At 41.1% G+C, this 20731-nt stretch overlaps 2 protein-coding genes across 7 annotated transcripts in view; one reads left to right on the top strand and one right to left on the bottom strand.

Moving 5' to 3' along the window:
* CECR2 (CECR2 histone acetyl-lysine reader) overlaps window positions 1-20731 on the top strand; it is a 157868-nt gene that overhangs the window by 9130 nt on the left and 128007 nt on the right. The gene's annotated exons all lie outside the window — the stretch shown is intronic.
* Window positions 1128-1519, bottom strand: LOC137202734 (large ribosomal subunit protein eL42-like). The gene has a single exon (XM_067698610.1). It carries the CDS (start codon window positions 1493-1495, stop codon window positions 1175-1177), a length of 321 nt encoding a protein of 106 aa, XP_067554711.1. The 5' UTR covers window positions 1496-1519; the 3' UTR covers window positions 1128-1174.

Raw genomic sequence — 20731 nt, 5'->3', positions numbered from 1 at the left:
GAAGTTTTGGGCAAGAATGACAACAAAGTTTTAGACTAAGAATGTCCTGGGTACTAAATGTTTTAGATTAAGTCTGGTATTGGTAACTGGGCTTAACTCTAGGAGTGGAGTGGTTGTGAAATGCTGCAGGTAGCGGTAACAGGAAAGGACCTTCGTCACTGGCTTTGAATAGTGCGACTAGGTGACTGACAGTGTTGGGTGCATAGAGAGGGTGGTATCTGGTAAGGATGTTTTTGGCTGCAAGTAATGGAATGCTGTACTCACAGTGACTTAAAAAACTCTGTGGACTGTCCTATAACACGTGGTCTGGAGGATCCTGGCAGGTATGCTGCTCAGTGACAGTGTCCTTAAGCGCTCAGGCAGTGGTCTGCGAGTGGTTACAGGATGGTTTGCATAGCTCCAAGGTCTGCATTGCTGAGTGATGCAGGGAAGTACAGGAAAATTACAATTGAAAATCAATTGTATGTTGAGTTGGTGATTTGAAGAGGCTGGAGATGACTTCAGAGAAGGCTGTTGGGAAAAGGAAGAGGGAAAGGCTAAAACTACTTTGTCCTGGAATGAGAGACGAAAAGAGCTCTCTAGGAGGCTTAAGAGAATGGTGGAAAAGAATGAACTTTTTAAAAATATTTATTTTATTTTATTTATTTTGGCTGCATTGGGTCTTCGTTGCCGCACGCGGGCTTTTCTCTGGTTGCGGTGAGCTGGGGCTACTCATCGTTGTGGTGTGCACGCTTCTCATTGCGGTGGCTTCTGTTGTTGCGGAGCATGGGCTCTAGGCGCGCGGGCTTCAGTAGTTGTGGCACACGGGCTCAGTAGTTGTAGCTCATGGGCTCAAGAGTGCAGGCTCAGTAGTTGTGCCACACGGGCTTAGTTGGTCCGCGGCATGTGTGATCTTCCTAGACCAGGACTTGAACCCGTGTCTCCTGCATTGGCAGGCGGATTCTTAACGACTGAGCCACCAGGGAAGCCCAAGAATGAACTTTTTAGAAAAACTTTTTCACGAGTAATATGTAATATTATAAAAAGAAACCCCAGTTCCTCCTAGGTTAATGTTTTAGTGCTGTACTGAAGAGGTCAATTGTAGGACAGCCTATCCCCTGCTTTTTTTTTTTTTTTTTTTTTTTAAGACAATCTCAAACGTTTATTGCCTTCATAACAAAACAAAATATGAAGCTCAGAACTGGATCACTTGGCCCTTTCTCTTCTCATCTCCTCCCAGCTCAAAATGCTTGCATCTCTTAATAGCCAGCGTTCTCTTAGATCTGCAGTTGGGCTCAACACATTCAAGCCTCAGCACAATCTTCTTTGTAGTTTTAGCCTTTTTCCGGAAAATCGGCTTAGTCTGCCCACCATAGCCACTCTGCTTCCTGTCATAACGCCGCTTTCCCTGGGCATACAGAGAATCCTTGCCCTTCTTGTACTGTGTCACTTTGTGGGGTTGGTGCTTGCCACACTTCTTACAGAAAGTCCGGGAGGTTTTAGGAACGTTCACCATGTTTGCGAGAGCGCTATCGGCACAGAAAGCCTATCCCCTGCTTTTTAAAGAAGAGTCAGCTTGTTTCCAAATTCTCCTCCCTGTCTTATACTAGCAGTCCTCTTCACTCTTCTATCCCCTTCTGATTGTTGGGAGTGGGGTGGTAGTGACCCCACCTAGGATTGCCAGTTGCTCCTTGTTTTAGCTTCCTATATAGGAAAATGAAACTGAAAATCTGGGCCCAGAAGTGTACCCCTTTTATCATTAGAATTTTAGATTTACTTTTGCTTACCTATTGATTGTTTGGAATTCTTCAGTTTGTAGTTTTTCTCTGTTAAGTATTTAATGATTTGTATGACTACTACTTAATGGGACTCATTCTTCCATAATGGGAGTTTATGTACAAATAAGATAGGTATCAATGTGGTGCTTCATTCTAACCACAGTTCCCCACACCTGGGGAAGTGACAGCTCAACAGAAAGGAGTAGTTCTTCTGTTTGTTTGTTTGTCTTATCTGCCACCTAGCTCTACAAAAATTTTTGGAGGTTATCTGGCTGCTCCACCTGCCCTTTGCCCCTTTTCCCTCCTCCTGGCTGAAGTAAGTCTATATCCTGGCTGGTAATCTGACACATCTTGCAAGAAAAGATGAACTGGATCAATCAAATTCCCATTCTTGGGATTGTAACCTAGGAAATACGAGGGTTATCAAGTTAGTGTGGAAAAGCAGTTAAAAGGTCACAGTGAGGGCTTCCCTGGTGGCGCAGTGGTTGAGAGTCCGCCTGCCGATGCAGGGGACACGGGTTCGTGCCCCGGTCTGGGAAGATCCCACATGCCGCGGAGCGGCTGGGCCCATAAGCCATGGCCGCTGAGCCTGCGCATCCGGAGCCTGTGCTCCGCAACGGGAGAGGCCACAACAGTGAGAGGCCTGCGTACCGCAAAAAAAAAAAAAAAAAAAAAAGGTCACAGTGAGAAGCCTTGATGCAAACCAAATTCTTGCATGTGAAGGAGCAGAAACTGGAGAGAGACCCAGCATTAGGGGAATTAATAGGAAGGCTCCAGCCCCAACACATTGGTGTCCATCCTGCAGGAACCCCCAAGCATCTGAGGGACCCTGTACTCCTTGCCCCCTCCCTTTTCTCCATGTGTGTGTATTAAATATTTTATAAACGTAGGCTCATACTTTTACTTAGACTTCTGAATCCTGTTTTATTCAGTTAACAATATTACATGACACAGGATGCCCTTTCATAGCATACGTTATGACTTTAATAGCTGTGGAGCGTTCATGCTCTGATTTATTTAACCAATCCTCAGTGGAGCATTGAGGTTATTTTTAGTTGTTTACTATCATAACAGCCATGAACAGAAAGATTGTTTTCTTCCCAAGATAGAATTAGTGTTTTTGTTCATTCGACTTCTCTTATTACCCTCTATATTTGAAGTCTTAAGTTTTGAATTTTCTTCATAGTCAGTTTTTATCTTGCATTTCATGACAAAAGCTAACATGAATTTGGTGCCCACTGTGGGCACTCCAGGCACTGCTTGGTGTTTCTCACGCATCCACCTATCCTTTTTTAAAATTGAGATACAATTGACATACAACATTAGTTTCAGGTGAACAGTATAATGATTCCATATTTGCATATGTTAAGAACTGATCACCACAGCAAGTCTAGTTAACATCCCACACTGCACATAGCTACAAATTTCTTTTCTTGTGATGAGAACTTTTTAAGATCTACTCTCAGCAACTTTTGCTTGTACAGTACAGTGTTGTTAACCGTGGTCACCATGCTGTACATTACATCCCCACGACTTACTTATTTTATAAATGGAGGTTTGTGCTTGTTTACCCCCTTTACCCATTACACCCACCCCTGCTTCTGGGAACCACCGGTCTGTTCCCTGACAGTAAGTTGCAGACATGATACCCCTTACTCCTAAACACTTCTGTGTTTTTATGCCTTAAAAATACAGACATTTTCTTACATAACCGTAGTATAATTATCAAAATCAGGGAATTAATACTGAATAAAATTTCTAGATAATAGTATATCATATTGTCAGCTGACCCCAAAATATTAATGTATAATTTACATATTTTTATGATTTTAAATACAGTGTTATTTTAGAAATTATTTTGCTGGCTAGGGTTTTCAATCTAGGATCATGTGTTGCATTTAACTATCGGGTCTCTTTCGGCTCCGTTAGCCTAGAGTGGTTTTTCAGTTTTTGTCTTTCATAACCTTGACCTTTTGGAATTGAGACAGTCCCTCAATTTGGGTTTGTTGTATGCACTCTAATGATGAGATTCAGGTTCTGTGTTTTGGCAGGTGTACTAAAGAAGTGGTGTGTCCTTAGGGCATCATATCAGGAGTCACGTGATGTCACTTGGTCCCATGGTGATGGTTATTATTAACTTTCATTGCTTGGTTTGAGGTGGTGTCTGCCAGCTCTCTCCTCTGTGAAGTTACTGGTTTTCTCTTATAATTAGTACATAGCTGGTGGGGAGAGGCTATGTAAACATCCTGTTTCTCATCAAAATTTCACCCATTTTAATCCTTGCATGCTTCTTTGCCTGAGTCAATCAGTACATCATAGTTGCCAAATAGTTATTTTCAAATTACATCATTCTTTTTACATTTATAAGTTGGCATTCATAGTTTTCATTCACAGATTTTAAGTGTTTGATTCAAAACTGTTTCTGGTGTCTGATAAGAGTATAATTTTATACATTTTTTTTCTTGGAAATTTCATCTAAATGAATAAGCATTTGATATAGTAATTTTCACAAAGTGAAATAATTTTTTAAAGCTTCAGATCTTATTTTTTCTTTATACTTTGAGAAGTTTCAAACATACAGTGAAGTTTGAAGACAAATAGAGGTGAGCCCTGCATACCTTTACTTTAGATTCACCGGTTGGTAACATTTTACCACATTAGCTTTATGTTTTCTTTTCTTTTAAATTTTGATTTATTTACTTATTTTTAATTAATTAATTTATTTTTGGCTGTGTTGGGGCTTCGTTGCTGCGCGCGGGCTTTCTCTAGTTGTGGCGAGCTGGGGCTACTCTTCGTTGCGGTGCGTGGGCTGCTCATTGCAGTGGCTTCTCTTGTTGCAGAGCACGGGCTCTAGGTGCGCGGGCTTCAGTAGTTGTGGCCCACGGACTCTAGAGCGCAGGCTCAATAGTTGTGGCGCACGGGCTTAGTTGCTCCACAGCACGTGGGATCTTCCCGGACCAGGGCTCGAACCCGTGTCCCCTGCATTGGCAGGTGGACTCTCAACCACTGCACCACCAGGGAAGTCCCTTTTTTGTTGAACCATTAGACAGTAAGTTGGCAATGTGATGTTACTTCCCTCCCCCCCAAAATACGTTGCCATGTGCTTCATAAAAATAGGGACACTCTCCCACATGACCACATCAGCATGTTCACATTTAAGAAAATTAACAATAATTTTGTAATAACATCCATATCCAGACATCCTCACTTGTCCCCACAGTGACTTTTAGAGATGTTGTCCCTCACCTCTATCCCGGATCGCACATTTGTTTGGTTGTTAGGGGGTTGTTTTTTTTTTTTAATTTTTCATTCATTCATTTTTGACTGCATTGGGTCTTGGTTGCTGTGCGCGGGCTTCCTCTAGTTGGGGTGAGCGGGGACTACTCTTGGTTGCAGTGCACGGGCTTCTTATTACAGTGGCTTCTCTTGTTGCCGAGCACGGGCTCTAGGCGCGTGGGCTTCAGTAGTTGTGGCACACAGCCTCAGTAGTTGTGGCTCGCGGGCTCTAGAGTGCAGGCTCAGTAGTTGGGGCACACAGGCTTAGTTGCTCCGTGGCATGTGGGATCTTCCCGGACCAGGGTTTGAACCCGTGTCCCCTGCATTGGCAGGCGGATTCTTAACCACTGCACAACCAGGGAAGTCCCAGGCGGATAGTTTTTAAGCAGGTTGAAGCCAACCCATTTATCTTAGTAATAAGGAAAAATTGGTAAAATGATTTAAATTTCAAGCTGCAAGTATATTAGGTGAAATAATAAGGAAAAAAGAGAGTTCATTGGAATAATACTGGCTCCAGTCCAGGCTGTGCTTAAGGTGTGGGCAAGCTGCCCCTCTGAGCCTCAGCTTCTTCGTTGGCAAGTTACTGGCTTATTCCATAGGGTTATGCTGAGATTCAAATGAGCTGAGGCATAGGAGGGCCTGGCACACACAGATTTCTACACCTGGTAACTATTATCATTAAGTTTTTTTTCTCCTTTTAGTTTTTTTTTTTGCGAGACGTGGGATCTTCTACCAGGGCTCAACCTGTGCCACCTGCAGTGGAAACGTCGAGTCTTAACCACTGGATCACTAGGAAGTTCTCATTTTAGATTTTGAATTATGATAATGTTTTAACAGAATCATTTGGAAGAAAGGAGTTAAATAATAAAGATATGTTAGTGAGATTGCTCATTTACTTATTTTGAAGTCAAAAGGCAATAAAATTGTAAAAAGAAAATCAGTCACATGCTAACGTGGATTACAGTGATTGCTGAGTACAGGTTTTTAATAGCTTTATAGAGACATAATTCATATTCCATACAATTCACCCACTTAAAGAGTATAATTTTGGTTTTAGTGTATTCATAGATGGGTACAGCCATCACCACAGTCAATTTTAGAACATTTTCAGTACCTCAGAACGAACCCATACCCTTTGCTGTTACCACCTCTATTTCCCATCTCCCTCCCCAGCCACGAGCAACCACTAATCTACTTTCTGTTTCTATAGATACCCTCTTCTGAGTTTTCATAATGAATGGGATCATACAGTATAGGGTCTTCTGTGACTGGCATTTTTCACTCAGCATCATTTTTTCAAGGCTCATCCATGTTGTAGATGAGTGCTTCATTCCTTTTCATGGCTGAATGATAACATCCCATTGCATGGATATGTGGTGCTATATTTACCTGTTGATGGATATTTAGATTGTTTCCACCTTTGGCTTTATGAACAGTGCTGCTGTGAACATTGGTGTACTTTTTTGTGTGCAGACACGTTTTCAGTTCTCTTGGGTATATACCCAGGAGTGGAGTTGCTGGGTCATATGGTAACTGTGTTTAATCATTTGAGAAACTGCCTGTTTACCAAAGAGGCTGTACCATTTTCTGTTTCTACCGGCAGTATGTGAGGGTTCCAGTTTCTCCACATTCTTGTTATCTGACTCCTTGAGTCTAGCCATCTGGTTAGTGTGAAGTAGTATCTCGATGTGGTCTTGATGTGCATTTCCCTGATGACTAATGGTGTTGAGAGTCTTTTCATTTGCTTATTGGCCATTTATGTATCTTTCTTGGAGAAATATGTATTCAGAATCTTTGCCCATCTTAAAATTGGGCTGTCTGCTTATTGTGGAGTTATCAGAGTTCTTTATATATCCTAGACATAAGTCCCTTATCAGATATATGATCTGCAAATATTTTCTCCCATTCTGTGGGTCGTCTTTACTTTCTTAATGGTGTCCTTTGAAGAACAAAGTTTTTTTTTTTTCCCCCAAAATTTTTTCAATTTTTCTTTTTGGCCGCGCCACGTGGCTTGCAGGATCTTGGTTCCCCAACCAGGGGTTGAACCCAGGCCCCGGCAGTGAAAGCGCCGGTCCTAACCACTGGGCTGCCAGGGAATTCCCTGAAGAACAAAAACTTGAAATTGATCTATTTTTTCTTTTGTTGCTCATGCTTTTGGTGTCATATCTAAGAATCCTTTGCTAAATCCAAGGTCATGAAGATTATACCCCATGTTTTCTTCTGAGAGTTTTATAACATGTAGCATAGTTTTATAGTATTTTGGTCTTTGATCCACTTTGCATTAATTTTTACTTATGACGTGAGGTAAGGGTTCAACTTCATTCTTTCTCAGGTGGCTGTCCAGCTGCCCCAGCACCATTTGTTGAAAAGACTGTTCTTTCCCCATCAAAGTGTCTTGGCACCCTTGTCAAACATCAGTTGACCATGGATATATATATAGGTTTATTTCTAGACCCTGAATTGTTTCACTGATCTATACATCTGTCCTTGTGCGAGTACTAACACTGTCTTGATTAATGATGGTTTGTAGTGAGTGTTGAAATTCAGGAGTGTGGGTCCTCTGTTCTTTTTCAGGATTGTTTTGGCTACACCAGGTCCCTTTAGAATCGGCTTGTCAGTTTCTGCGAGGATAGCCGCTGGGATTTTGATAAGGATTTGGTTGAATCTGTTGATCAGTGTAGGGGGTATTGCCATTTTAACAATAAGTCTTCTAATCCATGAACATGGGGTGTTTTCCCATTTTTAATTTCTTTGAACAATGTTTTACAATTTTCTGAGTGTAAGTTTTTGTGCTTTTGTTAAATATATTCTGAAATATTTTCTTTTTGATGGTATTTGTGAGTGGAATTGTTTTCATTTTCAGATTGTTCATTAACATTGTGTTTTTAAATCAATTTTATTAATTCTAATTTAAATACAGTGAAGTTGCACCTTTTTAAAATGTGTAGTTTGAGTTTTGACCAACGCATGCACCCTTGTAACAACCACTACTCCAATCAAGATATAGAACATTTTGCGGGGGGAGGTGCTTCCCTGGTGGCGCAGTGGTTAAGAATCCTCCTGCCAATGCAGGGGACACAGGTTCGAGCCCTGGTCCGGGAAGATCCCACATGCCGCGGAGCAACTAAGCCTGTACGTCACAACTACTGAGCCTGCGCTCTAGAGCCCTCGAGCCACAACTACTGAAGCCTGCGCACCTAGAGCCTGTGCTCTGTAGCAAGAGAAGTCAACACAATGAGAAGCCCGTACACCGCAACAAAGAGCAGCTCCAGCTCGCAGCAACTAGAGAAAGCCCGCGCGCAGCAACGAAGACCCAATGCAGCCAAAAATAAATAAATCTATTAAAAAAAAAAAAAAAAAACCACAAACATTTTGGGGGAATTCCCTGGTGGTCCAGTGGTTAGGACTCTGTGCTTTCACTGCCGAGGGCGTGCGTTCAGGTTCCATCCCTGGTCAGGGAATAAGATCCCGCAAGCTGTGTAGCGCGGCCAAAAATAAATTAAAAAAAAAAAAAAAGGCATGGAACATTTGTGTCCCCGCCAAATTTTCTTTGTGTCCTGTGGCAGTTGACTCCCACTTTGGTCTCAGTCACTGGTCTGCTTTCTGTGACTGTAGATTAGTTGGCCATTTCTAGAATTTCACATAAATAATCTTACAGTCTGTGTTCCTTTGTATCTGGCTTCTTTCAGTCAGCATGATTTTAAGATGCATCCATATAGTTGTGTGTCTCAGTGGTTAATCTTTTCACTGCTAAATAGTATTCCATAGTATGGCTGTACTGCAGCTTATCCAATTTCCTGTTGTTCTCCTATTGATGGACATTTGGGTTGTTTCCAGGTTTGACAACTGAATATAAGTGCTGAGTATATTCACATAGACATATATCACAGGTGTTTGTGTGGTTGTTCGTTCTCAGTTCTCTTGAGTAAATACGTAGCTGTGAATTGCTGGGTTGTATGTAAGTGTATATTTAACTTTATAAGAACCTGCCAAATTGTTTTCCAAACAAATTTCCTTTTAAATTATTTTAATTGATGTATAATTTATATATATGAACACCCTCATGTTTGGTGTACATTTCTGTGGCTTTTTACAGTTGTATAACCACTACCCCAATCAAGGTATAGAACAGCTTCATCCCGCAAGAAATTTTCCTTATGCCACTTGGTAATTGACCATTTCCTCTAGGAAATGCAGTCATTTACGCTGTCGTATAAGTGGAATCGTACAGTATGTAGCCCTTTGAGTTTGGTGTCTTTTACTTGGCAGAGTGTATTTGAGGCTAGTCCCTGTTGTGGCATGTGTCAGCGCTTCGTTCCTTTTATTGCCAAATAATCCAGTGTTGGAGCAAACTAGTTTGGTTATCCATTCACCAGTAGAAGAACGTTGGAGCTGTTTCTAGTTCAGGTGATCACACATAAAGTTGCCTAAGCATTCACACACAGCTGTTAGCCTGAATACCTAGGAGGAGGATTGTTGAGTCCTGGTAAATATGCGGTTCACTTTGGAGAACAGTCTGGCAGTTTCTGGTGTTTCCCCCAGCAGTGTGTGAGCCTCTCAGTTCCTCTGCCTCCAGTGTTTGTTACTGTCAGTGTTGTTCTGAAAGCTGTTCTAATAGGTGTGTACTGCTATCTCATTGTGTTTTGAATTTACATTGATCTCATGACTAATTGTACTGAGAGTTTTTCCATGTGCTTATTTGCCATCCTTAATACTTTGGAGAAGTATCTTTTAAAATCTGTTGCCCATTTGAAAACTTGGGTTGTTTTCTTAATATTGAGTTTTGAGAGTTCTTCATTTATTTGCAATAGAAGTTCTTTGTAAGATACACACTGGGAAAATATTTTCTCCTATTCTAGGGCTTGTCTTTTTTAACAGTGTGTCTCGCTCTCTCTTTTTTTTTTTGACCGCACCTTGTGGCTTGCGGGATCTCAGTTCTCTGACCAGGGATTAAATGTGGGCCACAGCTGTGAAGGCCCGGAATCCTAACCACTAGGCCACCAGGGAATCCCCCAAAAGTGTCTCTTGAATGGCAGAACATTTTAAATTTGAGAAATCCAAATTTATCCAGTTTTTCTTTTTTGGATCATGCTTTTGGCATCATATTTAAGAAATCATAGCCTAACCTAAGATCACCAAGAATTTCTTCTGTGTTTTCTTCTAGAGGTTTTATAGTTGCTTTTTACATGTTTTGTTGATAGTGTATGAGAAGTATTTTTATTGCTCTTCATTTAATTTCTAAGAAGTAAGTGGTATTTCTCTATTTGCATGGAACCGTTTTGTCTGGGACAGTCTAGAGGACTAATCCTTAGAAGTAAAGTTCTGATTTCTTTTTCCAGCTTAATTCTGCAGCATAGAGAATCATTCTGTGTTGGAAAAGACAAATCTTCCTTCTAGGTTGTTGAAAGGGGATTTTCCTCAAAAGTTGGCTGCAGTGGTGCTGCAGAAGCATTGGCATCGTGCGTGTTAGCTTTCCTCTGAAGGAAGGAATTTGATGATGAAAATAAAGAGTAGATTATTGAAATAGTTGGTACAAGATAATTTACAAAGCAGAAACAATCAGTTTGCTTATTTTACAGTCGCTTCCTCCAGTCCTTAATGATTAATGGGATAAAAAGTTGTGAATGCGCACTCATATGCAGATTAGTACAAGTAAAACTGGAGAAATTGGAAAAAGATCAGTGGATGGTATTGAAATCACTACCATACCCTGGTGGTAATGCTATAGTTGTGGAGCATGTTAGCGCTGGAGGAAAGTGAGCAAAGTGCACAAGTTTCTCTGTATTATTTCTTAGAACTGCAAATGAATCTGTGATTATGAAAATGTCAGTTAAGAAAGTAAGACTGGGTTCAAGACCTCAGAGCCAGAAGGTAATTTGGTGGTCGTCCCTCAAGTGAGTGATGCACACCCGAAAATGTGGACTAAGTAGCTCGCCCAAGGTTACTTGGCTAGTTAATGGCAGCATTGAGTGAGATGACTAGTTCTTCTGACTGACTGTCCACGTGAGCAGTTAATACAGAACCAGGACATGAAAGAGAAGCAGGAACTAGAAGCAGAGGTCTTGCAGCCTCGGAGAGTTTGAGGTTCGGAGCCTGTACTTCATTGTGTGGCTGTGGTGTTTTTTTGTTTGTTTGTTTTTTTAATATCATTTATTTGGCTGTGTTGGGTCTTCATTGTGGCGTGCAGGATCTAGTTCCCTGACCAGGGATCGAACCCAGGCCCCCTGCATTGGGAGCAAGGAGTCTTAGCCACTGGACCACCAGGGAAGTCCCTGGCTGTGGTGTTTTCAGTGTACAGATTAAACACTTCATCTGAAGCTTAGATTAGAATGTTCTTGAATTACGTCAAGAAGTCTGTTCAGTGGAGAAGAGGAATCAGTAAGTCCATTATTTTGATGTTGTGTAGACAAATCACTTGATTATGTGAATTTATTTTTTAATTTAGTTTTTATTTTGAAAGATTTCAGACCTACAGAAAATTTGAAAGAATGGTACAATTAACACCCAGTGTTCATTTAGATTCAACAGTTATCATTTTCCACATTTGTTTCTCTTTTCTCTTTCCCTCTCTCTCTCTCTGTATGTGTGTATACACACTATATATAAACACAAATATTCACTTTTTTGTCATGCATACATCATGATCTTTCACTCTTAAATACTTCAGCATACATTGCCTAAGAATAGTATAAAAATAAGAATGTTCTCCTGTACAACCACAATACTATTAATACTTCTAAGGAAAATTAAAAACTGTTTCATGATATTACTTAATAATATTTCATAACATTATCTAATCTAATATTCAGACCCTCACCCTGCCCCCATCACAAAAATATCCTTCATCGTTGGTTTGGTTTTGGTTAAGGTTTCATGCTTTGTACCTGGTTATGATTTAATTCCTTTTCATCTAGAGTAGTCCCTTGACTTTTTGCTTTTCGTACCCATTGAAGAGTCTCGGTCAGTTGTCTTATAGAATATTCCGTGTTTTAGATTTTTCTGTTAACTCAAGATTAGATTCAAGGTAAACATTTTTGTTAAGACTACTTCATATGTGTTGTGGGGTACATACTGTTTCACATCAGAAGCTGCATAGTTTCAAGTTGTTTACTGTTAGTGATACTTATTTTGATCACTTGGGTAAGGAAATTTATCTTTTTGATTGAGAAGAAGAGAAACCTACTAACATCACTCAATCAAGTTACCCTTGAGAGGATAGCTCTGTACACTGACAGGTACCAGAAAGTGAGGCAAAAGATGTAGTCACTGCCCACAAAATTGAAGAGCTAGTTGGAGGTATTACAGAGATAGATGTTCAAACAGACTGTTGTAGTACAATAAGATGTTTGTTAAAATGGAAGTGTGCACAATACAGCAGAAGCTAGTAGCTTTAAAAAAAAAAAAAAAAAGCTAATAGTTGAGCCTGTCGAGGGGAATTGGGAAGGTTTCACAGCTTCCCCAGAGCCTGGAAGGCTGGCTGCAGAGTCAGCAGGTGGGTAGGTATAGAGAGAGGGTCATTTGGCAGGGGTGACAGCCTGTGTGGAAGCACGGAAGAGAGACAGTGTGCCAGAGAGGGGAGGGAATATGGGTATTGTAGGACCATCTTTGCACGGTGGATGGGGGTGCAGGAGGTGAGGCTTAGGTTAGTGCTGAGGCGATGGTTAGATAGGAAGATTATTTGGTTTTATCCTGAAGGTTGGGGTTTTCAAACTTTTAAAGCTGTGAATCACTTTGTTAAAAGGAAATCTTACGCAGGAACTCAATATATAAAACAGATAAAAATGGAGCACTGTTTGAAAATTGCCGTAGGTGATGAACTATTATAGTTTGAGCAGGGGAGAATGACGTGATCTAGTGTTTAGAGCAGGTCTGGCATATAATCTGTGTGCAGTAAGTATTTGTTGATTGAATGGAGAGTAAAAAGTTGTTCTCAATATAGAATGAGCAAATTGGAACCAGAAAGACACATTACCAGGCTGTGGCAGTGGCCTAGGTGAGAGCTGACGGGACCTGAACTCTAGATCGAGTGAGGCTGCATATGAGGGTTGGAGACGGTTGGATAGTGGCTGAATATCTAGCACAGCGGTCCCAGTCCCACCCACGGTGCCACGTCATCCCCAGGGAGTGTTCCGGGAATATGTGGAGGCATTTTTGGTCCCAGAGATCTGAAGGCAGTACTGGTGTTTCGTGGATGGGGGCGGCGTCCTAGATGTCATACAGGGCTCAGGACATCCCCACAATGAGGACTTAACCCCCAGGTTAAGAGCGTTCACGTAGGTGAAGAAAAAAATTGGAATCTAAATCCAAACTTCCGTTTTATATGTAAACACAAGATAATTTTTTCAGTGTTTTAACATGTATGAAAAGTTTTAGGAATGCGACCGTTCTTTTTTTTTTAAGTATTTATTTATTTTGGCTGCACTGGATCTTCGTTGCGGCATATGGACTCTTAGCTGCGGCATGCAGGATCTAGTTCCCTGACCAGGGATGAACCCGGGCCCCCTGCATTGGGAGTGCAGTCTTACCCACTGGACCACCAGGGAAGTCCCGGAATGCGACTGTTCTATAACCAAGAGTTATAGTGTTTTGTTTGGAACATTGCTGAGAGTTTTTCACCATTTCGGGACATCCTATATCATATCTTACTCATCATCGGTCATAGTTGAATTGCTTACACTACAGCTGTATGTCGGTCTGTGTTCTTACCTTTGGGTTCTGTTTTAACAATTGACTGACTGTTGTGTCTTGTAGTGAGTCCATGCTTAAGCATTTACATTCTGAAATGTATTTTATGACATATTTCATTTTGTGTCTCCTCTTGATTACAGTTGAGGTAATATATCAATTATGTTATATATGACCAGTGATGAGTAAGATATGATATAGGATGTTCTGAAATGGTGAAAAACTCTCAGCAATGTTCCAAACAGAACAGTATAACCTTCTCTTGGTTCAGAACAGTCACATTCCTAAAAATGATGGATGTAGGAAGGCTTTATTATCTATGAATTTTACATCAGGATAATGTGGGGCATGTCAGAACTGTGCTATGAGGAGGGGAGTGCAGGGTCTGACAGGGGAAGAATCTCTTGTCTTCTATGAGTTCTAGAATTCTGGTTTGGGGACTGCCTGCATGTCGTTACTCATTGAGACGAGGATTGGGTCTGGGGTGAAGGTAGTAAGTGTGGGGCACGCTGAGGCTGGGCTTACATGCAACCTTAAAGTAGAGATGTGTGGTAGAAATTGTAAATGGGGATTTGGAGATCAGGAGGAAAATAACAGTTGACGTTTATGGAGAGTGAGGTGGTTAAGAAACAGGTTGTGGAACCAGCCTGGGTTTGTTTCCTGTTGCCCTGCTCCGTACCTGTGTGACATTGTACATTGACATGGACTGCTCTCACACCCGGTTTTTTCATCTTTAAAAATGGGAATAATAGTGCCTACTCATTGAATTCATGTGGGAATTAAGTGCCTTAAAACAAGTCAAATACCTGAATAGTGCCAACTTAAAAAGTTGTACTCAGATTAGCTATTATTATTCACCAAAAATTCAGTAAGTGCCAAGAATTACAAATTAATATATGAATTATATCATCTGGTCCTTACAAAACAATATTTTTATGAGAAGACTGAGGCTTAGGGAGATTTACTGTAGATTTGGGAGTCCTAAATTGTACAGTAAGTAATAAGCCTAAATTGGATAGGATCGAATCAAATGCTGTGAGGTCTTTCTCTTCCATCTGTGATGCTCAGACTGGCAGCATCAGCATTGCTCGGAAGCTTGTTAGACTTGCAGAATCTGAGGCCTCACCCTCTGTTTACTGTGTCAGACTCTGAATTTAGATAAAGCTGCCAGGTGGTTCCTGTGCCCCTTAAAGCATGAGAAGCTTTGGGCTCAGAGATGTGAGCTGGTCTAACTCAGCAGGGGTAGAAAACGAGGAAGCCTTGTTAGGTGGTATAGTAGAAGGCTCAGGCGGTGGACCACCAGGCTGGGCCCTGTCCCTCGCTCCAAGTTTTAGCTTTGGGACCTTGGCAGGTCTCTTTCATTCTCTGGACCTCAGTTTTTTCATCTTTAGGTGAGGCAAGTTGTCTTTCAGCTCTAACATTTTATGGTTCTGTGTTCCGGGCCTTCTACTTCTGCAGAAGGCTTAGGGCTTGGATGGTGCGAGAGGTAAGTGGTGATCTGGGTAGGAGGGTCAGCAGAAGTACACTGAGGAATGAGTATACCATGGATGGAAACGGTGGATTTTACTAAAGTAAATATATTTTAGTATAATTTCATCCTTTCTGAATTTTGTCCAGAAATCTTCAGATTCAAGAGATACGTTCTTGAAGCATGTCTTTAAATTTAATGCTGGCATGCTGATGCTCATGTGATAATTACTTTTTCGTTATTCGGCTTATTGTAATTCTCAAGTTAACATTATATTTGGATATATTTTATGTTAAGTTCTAAAACAGTATTATTTTTTTTAAAAAAATCTATAAGTCAGATTTGGGCTCCACATTTGTCTGAGCTTCCTCATTTTCCTTTAAACTTCCTGAGGGCACTGACAGTGTCTACTACTTCTTTGTACCTACAGGGATGATGTCTAGAATAAGCACATTTTAGTGTGCTTAGGTATTAGATGACATTTTATTTATTTCTAAATGTAGGCGAGCAACTTTTTTTTTTAAATCTTATTTATTTTTGGCTGAGTTGGGTCTTCCTTGCTGTGTGCAGACTTTCTCTAGTTGCGTTGAGCGGGGGCTACTCTTTGTTGTGGAGCACGGGCTCTAGGCATGTGGGCTTCGGTAGTTGCAGCACCTGGGCTCAGTAGTTGCAGCACGCGGGCCCTAGAGCGTGCGGGCTTCAGTAGTTGCGGAGTGTGGGCTCAGTAGTTGCGGTCTGCAGGCTCTAGAGCGCAGGCTCAGTAGTTGTGGCACACGGGCTTAGCTGCTCTGCGGCACGTGGGGTGTTCCCGGACCAGGGCTTGAACCCGTGTCCCCTGCATTGGCAGGTGGATTCTTCACCACTGTGCCACCAGGGAAGTGCCAGATGATCTTTTATTTGTGTTTGATTTACACATTTTTCCTAAAAATATATTAACTTCTTTGAAGTTTAAAAATCTAGATCTTTTCCCCTTGAATGTAGTTGCAGTGTAATCTTTAGGATTACCCGCAATTTTTATGCCAAACTCAGGTTGAGTGACTGAGGAAAAGAGATTTGTATTATAAAAAGCAAAGGAAGGTATGTGGGAAGTGGAGAGCTCAGTGACAGGCAGCCACAGAGATGTGCTGGAGTAGGTGGAAGCGGGTGTTCTCTGTGGATGGTGAGGTGGAAAGTAACTGAATGGTGCTGAATGAGGTTAAGGTAGCCAGAGACCACCACCTCCCAACGCTTCTTCTTTCCCATCCCCTAGGAGGCCCTTTGGAATGTCCTACTTCTTGCAGGTCACTTCATTTTGAAATCCTTGTTTTAAAGAGGGGCTGCATTCTGACTCCTGTGCTGGCTGCCATCTGCTTTTCTCCCAGGTTTAGGAGTGTAAGGCGAGCCAGCAAGCCGGGGAAGGCTAGAGACAGGGGAGAGGTTGTTCTGAAGGGGGATGGAGGTTGGTTGTTCTCTAAGTAGCTGGCTGCATATCTGGGTAATTGTAATCTCATCTGTCTTTGTAGAGGTGGTTGGCAGGACCCCAGGAGAGCCTTGTCCTTGCAGGATAGACTTATAGAACAAGTGTGGCTATGATTCAGAACCCTCCTCTCCTCCAAAGAAAAAATATTCTGGGGGAAGGGAAGGGGTAGATGGCGGAAATTGGCAGCTGAAGAGGTTTTGATGGTGGATTAGTCTGTTTCTCCATAGCACTGCTTGTTATTGGAAGACCAGAAGAATATTTTATCGATTTAATTAAGTTTGAAAAACAGCTCTTTTGATGTATAATTGGCACACGATAAACTGCGTATGTGTAGAGCTTGATGAGTTTGCATGTATGTATACACTTGTATGTCATCACCAGGTGTCCATGGCCCTCAGGAGTTTCCTGTGCCCCTTTGTGTGATCCTTACCTCCTCCTCTCCCTCCCCACCCTCCTTTCCCAGGTAGCACCAGATCTGCTTTCTGTCACCTCATTAGTTTGCATTTTCCCAGAATTTGGTAGAAATGCCATCACACAGTATGTACTCTTTGGGAGAGGGGGCGATGTGCTTAGTCAACTCAGCATAATTAGCTTGAGATTCATCCACGTTGTGGCATATGAAGTAGTTCATGTCCTTTTATTGCCGAATACTTTCCCCCTTTATGGGTTTACTGTGATTTGTTTATCCACTTCACCTGTTAACGAACATTTGTGTACCATTCCTTAGACATAAATTTTCATTTCTTTTGGGTGAATACCTAGAAGTAGAATGGCTGGATAACATGGTGGGTGAACACTTAACTGAAAAAATTTATTTATTTATTTTTAAAGAATTTATTTATTTTACTTTTGGCTGCGTTGGATCTTTGTTGCTGCACGCGGGCTTTCTAGTTGCGGTGAGCAGGGTCTACTCTTCGTTGCGGTGCACGGGCTTCTCATTGTGGTGGCTTCTCTTGTTGCGGAGCATGGGCTCTAGGCATGCGGGCTTAGTTCCAAGGCATGTGGGATCTTCCCGCACCAGGGATCGAACCTGTACCCACTGCACCACTCGGGAAGTCCCTAGAATAATTTTAGATTTACACAAAAGTTATTGTGACAGTACAGAGAGTTCATGTGTATCAGGGTCAGCAAACTTTTCCTGTAAAGGGCCAGATAGTAAATATTTTAGGCTTTGTGGACAGGTGGTCTTTCTTGGAACTGCTCAGTTCTGCCAGTGTAAGGCAGAAGTGGCCATAGATGGATTATGAGTAAATGAATGGGTGTGGTTGTGTTCTAATGAAACCTTTTTCTGGGGGGCGTACCATGCAGCTTGCGGGATCTTAGGTCTACCACCAGGGATTGGACCAGTGGCAGTGAAAGCGCTGAGTCCTAACCACTGGACCACCAGGGAACTCCCCCAGTAAAACTTTATAAAAGCAGATGGCAGGTTGGATTTGGCCCGCGGGCATTAGTTTGCTGACTCCTGCTGAATACCCTTTACCCAGCTTTCCTAATATTTAATCTTACACAACCATGGTACACTTGTCAAAACTAAGATATTAACTTTGATACAGTACTGCTAACTAAACTCGGACGTTATTCGGATTCTGCAGTTTCCCCCGTGTGTCTTTGTTTCAGGTTTCAATCCTGCATGCCGCATTACACTTAGTTATCCTGTCTCCTCAGTCTGTTACTGTCAGCTGGAGACTCTGGATACTCATCTTATTCTGTGAGTTTTGTTGCTCAAATTGTTCTAGCTTTGGCCTTTGGGAGTTCTTTCACGTTAGCCTGTGTCTTTTAGATATGTCCTCATTTTTTCTGTTTTGCATACTTTAATTTTTGTCTGCACGGCATGCGGGATCTTAGTTCCCTGACCAGGAATTGAACCTGAGCTCCCTGCAGTGGAAGCGCCGAGTCTTAACCACTGGACCACCAGGGAAGTCCCTTGAATACTTTCTGACCGAATAGTATTCCATTGCATGGATGTACTCCTCCTTTTTGTTGATCCTTTCATGAGATGGTAGACATTTGGATTGTTTCCACTGTTTGGCTGGTATGAATAATAGCTTTGTGTATTTGCTCATGGGTGTTTGTGTGGACATGTATTTTCTTTTCTTTTGGGTGGATATCCAGGAGTGGGATTGGAGTTGTGTTTAACTTTTTAATAAACTGCCAAATTTACTTACCAAAGTGGCTGCACCAGTTCCAGTTTCTCCCATCATTGTTAGTATTCATTATTGTTTGTACATTATGACATTCTAGTGGGTGTGGAGTGGTACCTCTTTGGTTTTGATTTGTATCTCCCTAATGCTAATGATGATCAGTACCTTTTCATGTGTTTATTAGTGATTCACATATCTTTGATGAAATTTCCATTAGGGTCTTTAGCTCATTTTAAAAATTAGTTTGTTAAGTGTATGTATTCTGGATACAAGTCCTTTATCAGAAAACATTATATTACATATATTTTCTCTCAGTCTGTGGGTTGTCTTTTCTGAAGTTTAGAATTTTGATGAATTCTGATTTATCAATTTATTCTTTTGTGGTTGTGCTTTTATCATCACATCTAAGACATTTTTTCCTTGCCCAGGGTCACAAAGGTTTTCTCTTATGTTTTCTTTTTTTTTGACCGTACGGCATTCGGAACCTCCCTGACCAGGGAGTGAACCCACACCCCCTGCAGTGGAAGCATGGAATCTTAACCACTGGACCACCAGGGAAGCCTCTCTTACGATTTCTTTAAGAAGTTTTATTGTTTTAGATTTTATATTTAGGCCTATGATCCATTTTGAATTGGTTTTTGCGTATGGTGTGAGGCATTAATCAAATTTGTTGTTGTTTTGTTTTGAGTATGTTACAGTACCATTTATTGAAAAGGCTGTCCTTTATTCACTGAATTGCCTTTGTCCTTCTGTCAAGAATCAGTTGCCTGTATATGTGTGGGCTCACTTCTGGACTGTTTATTCTATTTCATTATTGAATTTGTTTTTAGGCTGTTACCACACTATCTTGATTGCTGTAGTTTTGTAATAAGTCTTAAAATTAAATAATGTTAGTAATGTTCACTCTTTTGTTCATTTTTTGTTGTTTTGGCTATTTTATGTCCTTTGCATTTCCATATGAATTAAAAAATTTTTTTCATTTATTTATTTATTTGTCTGTGTCGTGTCTTTTGTTGTGGCACTCGGGCTTCTCTCTAGTTGTGGCTCTCAGGCTCCAGAGCGCGTGGACTCAGTAGCTGCGGTGCGTGGGCTTAGTTGTCTCGTGGCATGTGGGATCAACCAGGGATCAAACCCGCGTTCCCTGTATTGGAAGGTGGATTCTTAACCACTGGACCACCAGGGAAGTCCCTCCATATAAATTTTAGAATCACTTGAGATTTTGATTGGGATTGTGTTGACTATATAGATCATTTTGTGGAAAATTCACCTTTTAATAGTATTTAGTATTCTCTCTCTGTTCAGATTTTCCTTAGTTTCTCAGAGGAAAATTTTATATTTTTCAGTTGAGGTCCTACCTTTTGTTAGATTTCTCCTGAAGCATTTTATACTTTTTTTATTCTGTTGTACATTTTAAAAAATTCCAGTTGTTCTTTGCTAGTTTACAGAAATGCCCTTGAGTTTTTTATATTGAGCTTATATCTAATTGTCCTAAACTCACTTCTTTTAGCATTTTTTTTGTAGGTTCCATTGGATTTTCAACATAGATGATAATGTTATCAGCAAATAAGACAGTTTTGCTTCTTTCCCATCTGGGTACCTCTTACATTTCTTGCGATATTGCTCTGTCTAGAACTTCCCATAAAACATCAGGTAGAAGCAGCCAGAGCAGACATCCTTGTCTTGTTCTTCATCTGAGGGAAGGCATTCAGACTTTCACCCTTTTCCTTTTGATTTCTTCCTAAACCTATGGGTTATTTAGAAGTATGTTAATTTAGTTTCAGATACTTGGGAATTTTTCAGAGAGCTTTCTATTATTGATTTTTTTAAAACATCTTTATTGGAGTATAATTGCTTTACAACATTGGTTAGTTTCTGCTGTATAACAAAGTGAATCAGCTATATGCATACATATATTCCCATATCCCCTCCCTCTTGCGTCTCCCTC

The sequence above is a fragment of the Pseudorca crassidens genome, chromosome 11, assembly GCF_039906515.1.
Source record: "Pseudorca crassidens isolate mPseCra1 chromosome 11, mPseCra1.hap1, whole genome shotgun sequence".
NCBI classification, from domain to species: domain Eukaryota; kingdom Metazoa; phylum Chordata; class Mammalia; order Artiodactyla; family Delphinidae; genus Pseudorca; species Pseudorca crassidens.
The sequence above is the reverse complement of the archived record's forward strand: the minus strand, read 5'-3'. Positions and strand labels throughout refer to the sequence as shown.